Source organism: Scyliorhinus canicula, chromosome 9 (assembly GCF_902713615.1).
Source record: "Scyliorhinus canicula chromosome 9, sScyCan1.1, whole genome shotgun sequence".
In the NCBI taxonomy this organism is placed as follows: Eukaryota; Metazoa; Chordata; class Chondrichthyes; order Carcharhiniformes; family Scyliorhinidae; genus Scyliorhinus; species Scyliorhinus canicula.
In genome coordinates this window covers 49,504,300-49,512,251 of record NC_052154.1, presented here as the reverse complement: position 1 = coordinate 49,512,251, position 7,952 = coordinate 49,504,300, and the positions used below count along the sequence as shown (strand labels likewise).

The 7,952-nt window shown below is 44.1% G+C and overlaps 1 protein-coding gene across 1 annotated transcript; it reads left to right on the top strand.

Annotated features, from left to right (window-relative positions):
- Positions 1–272: 272 nt before the first annotated feature.
- Positions 273–5,019, top strand: LOC119971303 (cerebellin-1). The gene is made up of 3 exons (XM_038806665.1): positions 273–915; positions 1,640–1,759; positions 3,896–5,019. Exons 1-3 carry the CDS (start codon positions 664–666, stop codon positions 4,091–4,093), a joined length of 570 nt encoding a protein of 189 aa, XP_038662593.1. The 5' UTR covers positions 273–663; the 3' UTR covers positions 4,094–5,019.
- Positions 5,020–7,952: the final 2,933 nt, after the last annotated feature.

The window sequence follows — 7,952 nt, the reverse complement described above, 5'->3', positions numbered from 1 at the left end:
GGGGGGGGGGGTGACTAGGGGGGGAGACCGGGGAGGAGACAAGGGGGGGTGGTTGGAGTTGAGACAAGGGGGGGGGGGAGGGTGGTGGTTGGGAGCGGGTTGCTGTAGTTGATGAAGGCGTGGGGGGGGGGGGGGGTGGGGGGTGTGAGTGGGCTCTGGCTGGTTGACTACAGCAGGCGAGTGCATGCTGTTGCCACCTCCCCGGGAGTGAGGAGAGGCCACCGCTGATTGGTGCAGAGCGAGTTGATTGACAGGAGGGAGAGGTGCTGGAGCCAGTGAGGAGGGCGGCAGCGGCCGGGCTGGGCTGCACTCGCCTGTAATCTCCCCGCTCTCAATAATTTACACAGGCACTGGGCGCAGCGCTATGTATTCATTTGTGCGTCTTCTTGTCAGGGGCCCTTCTTACACTTCAGGGGTCATTTAATTCTTGCTATAAACGAAGAAAGCGAGCGGGAGACGCCCGCACAGAGCCGGGGGAAGAAGGTGAGCTTTCAGAGAGAAAAATAATAATAAACAACGTTTTTTTAAAAAAGTCAGACAAAAAGGATTACGATAATTTAACCAAAAAAAACTCCCAAGGAAAAAAGTGAAAAACTGGATTCGATCAGGAGATAAGGAGCAAAGCAGCACCTCAGACAGCGTGGAAGTCGGCGGTCGCTCGTCATGTTAGAGTTGCTGTTCGCTCTGCTTTGGTTTGCGGGACTCGTGTGCGGCCAGAATGAGACAGAGCCCATCATACTGGAGGGCAAGTGCCTGGTGGTGTGTGACTCGAATCCCACCTCGGATCCTACGGGGACTGCGCTCGGGATTTCTGTGCGATCTGGCAGCGCCAAAGTGGCTTTCTCAGTGATCAGGAGCACGAACCACGAGCCGTCAGAGATGAGCAACAGGACCATGATCATATATTTTGACAATGTAAGTGCAGGGGGAAGGAGAGTGGGGTGGGGGCTGCTGCCATTTGAAGGACTTTCTGATGTTTCCATTTACGGGGGGGCAGGGTGGAAAAGAAGAGGACATGTTTGACAATGTCCAGCGCAAACTGCAGCAGTATCCCCAGGGTGAGTTATTAGATCATGTTTACATGACTGTTCCCCGTCCAGTGTAGGAGCCCAGCATGGTTCACGCCAGGTGCGATGTAGCGGGCGCCCAGGTGAGGGGAATAAAGTGGGGGAGTGAGAACTCAGAGTTGGAGGAAAGTTACGGAACACGTTTTCATTGGGGGGCAGGGGACTGTGTCAAGAGGAAGGGGGGTGCGAGCGAAATGACTAGTCAGAAAAAATAATAATTTAAGAAATGGTCTTGCAGAGCCGGCCAAATAGTGGAAGATGAAGCGGGTTAAGGGCCAGTGGCTGGAGCGGATACACAGAGCGACAGAAGGGCAATGGAGAGAAGATGGGGAAGGGGGGGGGGGGAAGGGGGGGGGGGCGGTAGAAATGTTAAATGCTTTTGTAAATATAAAGTTGGTCACGTAGATGGAATTAACTAACCGATGTCTTAGGGAATCGAAGATTCTGTTCATTTAGGATTCTGGCAACTCAGATGTCTGTCACCTGCTCTATTCTCTCCGTCTTCCCGTTCCTCTCGCCTTCGCCTCTCTAAATGACCCCAGGTTGATGACATTGGCTCTGTCTGCTTTCAGATACTAGTGAATGTCGGCTCGAATTTTGACTCGGAGAGAAGCACCTTCATAGCGCCCAGGAAAGGGATTTACAGTTTTAACTTTCACGTTGTAAAAGTGTATAACCGGCAAACCATCCAGGTTAGTGGATTTTTTTTCATCGAATGAATGAAATGAAATGAAATGAAAAAATGCTTTGCGCTTTCGGTCTTTTACTCGGAAGAATGCGGGGTTTGCGTTTAAAATTACAGAGCACTTCCCTTCCCCATCTCGTAATGAAATCCTTCAGGCGCTCAGTCCCTTTCCGTAACTGGCCTAACGGCCCAACTAAACAAAATCAGGAAATTAACTGAAGCCTTATAATCCACAGAACCACTGAATTCATACAGAAAGAGGCCATTCGGCCCATCGTGTCTGCACCGACCGACCCTCCGAAAGAGCACCCTACCTAGACCCACTCCCCTGCCCTAACCCTGTAACCCCACCTAACCTGCATATCCTTGGGAACCAAGGGGCAATTTAGCATGGCTAATTCACCTAACCTGATCGCCACAGAAGGCCTGGGGATTCACGGGTTTCAGGAATTTGCAGTTGATACATAGGAAATTCTGGCGTTCAATGTTTTTCAACACTGAGACCCAAAAGATAAACCGACTTCACATGACTTGCAACCACCATAGAAAATGCTGGTGAGCGAAAGGTTAATTAAAGGTCATAGACAGTTGTTAGCGATATAAAGGACGAGCATCAAATAATAGCTGACAACCAGAGGCTGCCCAAGTGATTATTTATTTATTAATTAGTGGGAGGTATGTTATTCTGAGGGTAGAGCGAAAAAACAAAAATCAGTGAACAACCCTGAGTGTCTAAGTCTGGATGATACTGGGCGGTATGGGTAGTGGGGGGGGGGGGGGGGGGGGGGGTTTACCCTCCACAACTCCAGAAGACAGGGCTCCGCCTCCTGTTCACCCTCACTATTCCATATGTTTTTATCAATCATTTACAGCATTACACTCTGCATGAGCCATTGGCAAAGCCACCCTCACACTAACACAGCGAAACAAGGCCAATGCTACAATAATTAAAGCGTTAATAAGAACATTGCACACACAAATTCCATCAGATCCAAATGTTACTTTATGTCTAAACATTGGAGCTGGGCGGTAACGTATTGGAGTGTCCTGCTGCACGGCCCCATCGCTCACCACAGGATATTGGTGGCTCAACATCGGCTGTACAATCCCATCTTTACATGAAGCATCGCTCACAGCATTGCAGAGCAGCCGGCAGCATCGAAAGCATACGCTGGAAACACCGTTTTCTTTTCTCATTCAAAGACAGTGCACAAATACACCAATGCTGCATGCAAAACATTCGAGTGATTTTACAAACAGGTGAAGCCAGATCTCCTTTTAAATTATGTGTAATTGACACTAGCTTTCAGGTAAATAGGTGTGGAACACCCCTATGATCGGTAATTGGGAGATGTGGTCACCGTATTTGATAAATAATGCACTGGAAAATTAGAGAGCTAGAGGCTGCACTTATTCGCTCCGTATTAAGGTATATTTTCATGTTCATTATTTAGCTTAAAATGCAGAGTTGTGTCAGTAAACCATAACTTGCCATACGCTGTTGGAGTAAAATAAAATGTACAAGGGAACCAGTCCATGACAAGTAAGGACTTCAATTTGCCTTGGTTCATTTTAAACAAATAGTATGGAACCTAGGAGAATGTCATTGGTACTTCGAACAAGTTTTTTTTTAAAGAACATCGCAATTACAATACTCTGCTGGATAGTTTATTCAATGGAGCAAGTTTATTTTGAGTAATGATAGAGAGAAGAACTGGCAAAGTGAAATAGACACGGGACGTGCTGGCGATACACAGGAGGTCTAGCCACATCTCCAAGAGGCGAACCGTTCGCGGTGGTTTTTCCGATCTGAGAAAGGAGACACCGGAATAGTTCAGCTCTGATGCTCTTTCCGACGAACGGGGACCTGCTTATGGGGTTCCTCTTTTTTCTGTTTCATTTCAGGTTTCCGGCACTGATCTTTCCCTATATATATATTAAACCATTATTACCCGTAAACTGGTTACATGAGCAAACCATCTCGCACACTTTATTTAGAGGTTTCTTATTACTTTCCAGTATATTACTTATTACCTGTACCTTCGTGTCGCTTTTAGAGCTCAGTTTGATGTTGCCATGATCTATATAGATACTGATGACAGAAAATTATGGCATGACTTTAAACATTACTATTTGGCTGTAGGTGAGTCTGATGCTGAATGGCTGGCCATTGATCTCAGCCTTTGCAGGAGATCAGGATGTGACAAGAGAGGCTGCCAGCAATGGAGTGCTGACTCAGATGGAGAAGGGAGACCGGGCCTACCTGAAACTGGAACGTGGGAACCTAATGGGAGGATGGAAATACTCAACTTTCTCCGGATTCCTGGTGTTTCCCCTTTAAGTGAAAACCACGTTGTTGTTTTTTTTTCTCCCTGAACCCTATACTGTCACAAAGAGGGTTGATAACTTTTTGTTTCCCCCCCCCCAACAAGCGCAAGTGCGTCCCGGAGCTAGACAGAAAACTTATATTAAAAGGGACAGTATCCTATTTGGTAGCCTGCATTTGTGAGCACTAATTAAGTGTAACTTCAACCTTGACACTCATTCGTGATCTCTCATAGATTTAGTATAAGAACTGGATCGACCGCCACTTCTGTTTTTAATTCAACATGTGAAAAAATATCTCTGCTACGTTAAATTGGCTGCTTTCATTTTTAAAACGGAATAAAAATGAAGTTCTGTAAATGTTACTTTTTGCTGCTTTGAAATTACTGTTCGGATCGGCTGCCAAACCGGCAATATTGCCCGAAGCTGTTTGTTAGGGACAGTTCTGTCGGGTCTGGTTGCCAAAACGATACTGTCTCTTCAACAATGTAAGAACGCAGGAAACATGCTTCCCTATGCCTGTCTATGTCTGCTATGCGGAATTTTAGAGATGACTGCAGCTCAAATGCAGCACATATTACCTTTATTTTATTCGCCTTTGTATTTCTATACCCTATAGATACAGTATTGTTAATTCCATGACAGAAGGTTAACGGTCTATATAGCCAAGCATAAGCCTTCATTTAAAAAAAAACCGGAATTATGGTAAATTTTGACCTAGCCAAATGAGAACGGTTAGTTGTGTTTCAGTATTTCAGTGTATTCTGGGTTTATTCTGTAAGGCTGCTAAACGTTCTGATGCATATCTGTCGTTTTTGTTCCAGTATAATGTGGCCATATTGAACGGCAGAAATATTATGAAAAGTTTATCACTGTAATATATGTGTGAATATTTATAAAATTGAATTTTGCTTTATTTCAATAAATTTTAAATGTAACTTTTATTTTTGTTAACCAGAAATCATGGTTGGTATGTATATTTTCTTATCCCTATATGGCTGACAGTTCACACTGAAATAAGCCACAGAGGGCGGTGGGGTCGCTAACAGGTTGTTTCTAAACTAGCAGGTGAAGAGTTGGCCATTACAACAACAACAAAATCGGTTTAGAATGACGGGTGGGACGAAGCAGATATTAGCCGAGCCAAATTAGTCCTACAAAGGCTGCAGTTGAGGGTTTGTTGCAAAGTTGCATCTACATCAATATTCGTGTCCTACTATTCAGTAATTAATATGTTTGTTGAGTGACTGCATAATTCAAGTCACTGGCACTGTGTATGCACCAGGAAAGTGGTTAGAGAATGACTGTTCAGTGTGCTCGCTAATCACCAACACAATTCTGTTCGGCGTAGTGATTGGAATATCTCAGAGCAATAAGATTTTGTATGGCATGGTTGGGAGAGGGATGTGGCCTGTTCCTCTGGTGAATAGGAACAGTTAGGTACAATGGTTGCTGTTTAAATTTGCTATTTTGTTCGAATCTGGTGGAATGAACGCCTGTGTGGTTTAAACTGTCTCTTAATTTAGTTTTTGGTTCCACTCTTGAGTCGTGAGATATTTTTTAAAGAGCCCTCACCCCCTTCAGCTCATTTGTGCCTCATTCGACGACTCCAGTCTTTATCTTTATTAACGTTTTTTAATTTTACAAGGACAGTGACTGCCCTGCACTCGACTGTGTAGAGGTATGTGGAACTGATTTCAATTTACAGAATATAGCCCGCCCTTTGCTCCCGAGTCTATTCAGTTCCAACTTGATTTTATTTAGTTCCAACTTGATTTTATTTCAAAGAGGACATAAATTTAACCACGCGTTTTGATTCAGCAATAATTTAGATTGTTTATTTTCTGCGCTGAGATCTTGTATTATTCGCGTACAAAAAACATCCCAGAATGCCAAATAAAATAAGCAGGCACAATGGAACATTGCCACAAGACGCAGGGTGTGTTCATGCATCAACGAAACAAGGCTGTTTTTTTAAATGTTCTTTATAATTACATTATAATACTCAAAGAATACACAGAGATGGGGCTGGGAGCATCAGGCCCAATTTGCTGTTAATCTAAGTAAGTCCCAATTTAGTCTGCAGAGAACGGTTTAATTAGTTCCCGTGGGGAAAATTAACACTTACATAATCAAAGATGCACTATTTGCAGCTGTATTGTAGAAAATGGCCTGGTCTCCGCATAATCATCCATTAGATGCACAGTTAATTTATTTCAGATGAACAGGATTGTGCTTTGATGGATTACATTATTCGGTTCAAAAAAATGAGTGACCTTTTCCCTGTAAAGTTTTGATTCACTGGATTTGAGAGTTATTTGTATTTGTCCACAATACCAACTAATTAGTCTAGTGTCACGAGCAAGAGAGCATTGTGTGGGTCTCCACTTTGTACATTCCTCCATCTGTACTCTGCGAGGGTGGTACTGTTTGTCAGACCCTCCTCAAGCCATGACTGGCCGATACAACGGTGTCCGTGTCCGTTTCAACTCAGTTACATGGCCTTGGAAAGGGTCCAGAGGAGGTTCACAAGAATGATCCCTGGAATGAACAGCTTGTGGGATGAGGAACGGTTGAGGACTCTGGGTCTGTACTCGTTGGAGTTTAGAAGATTGAGGGGGTATCTTATTGAAACTTACAGGATACTGCCAGGCCTGGATAGACTGGACGTGGAGAGGATGTTTCCACTTGTCTGAGAAATTAGAACCAGAGGACACAATCTCAGACTAAAGGGACGATCCTTTAAAACAGAGATGAGGAGGAATTATTTCAGCCAGAGGGTGGCGAATCTGTGGAAATCTTTGCCGCAGAAGGCTGTGGAGGCCAAATCACTTGAGTGTCTTTAAGACTGAGATAGATAGGTTCTTGTTTAACAAGAGGATCAAGGGTTATGGGGAGAAGGCAGGAGAATGAGGATGAGAAAAATATCAGCCATGATTGAATGGCGGAGCAGACTCGATGGGCCGAGTGGCCTAATTCTGCTCCTATGTCGTATGGTCTAACATCCTCCTGAGAATAATACGCTGCAATTGGACCCGTCTAACAATCCAATGCAAGCTTCTGCAAGACTGCGAGAGCCAGGTTCTGTTTATCCTTCACATTGCCTTGTACCTGGGCTGGATTAGCTGCTCCAAATATTCCGCACTTACTTTATTTTAAACCATCAACAGCAGCAGGTGAATACCGTTCTATCAGCGCACCTTGTCCTGAAGTTAGGAATTTGACACAGACCCTGACTCTATTTAGTTTAAAGCACCGGCTTTCATTTCACAGCATCCAGAGAAACTGTGCGCTGTGACTCCAGTGAACAACAGGCAGTTGCGCCGAATGTTAACATGCAATGCAAGGAAACCATTTCACTCAAAACAAAATCACATGTGGCTGTCTTCAGAAGTCCTCGAGTACCGGTTCAGTGTTTGAAAAGGGGGGCCACACTTTATTTTAGTTACAGCAGATTCAGCCTTTTTTCTGAAATTTAATTGGCCGGATTTTATCCAGGCACATTCCAGTTGTTTTTTTACTGCGCTGTTTAACAACGGACTTTCGCTAATAGAGGTTATCACATTTCTGTGTTCACTTCCGAGCAGCTGGCAATCCCGGCTGACTCTGGACTTGGCATTGGACTTTTACCTCAAACGGGTAAACATTGCGTTCATTTAGATCAAATGTACAACGTAATCACAAACAGATTTTTCAAACTCACTGAAGAAGGCCCACGCCATTAATCATCTAAATATTGCTTTTACCGGAAATATGTGACGAAAGAACTTTTATGTTACATTGAGAATGAATAATATGCAATTTCAAAGATACAACACAAATCGATTTATGTCCAGCAGTCACTTCAACCAGAATTACAGAGTTTGGTCAACCTT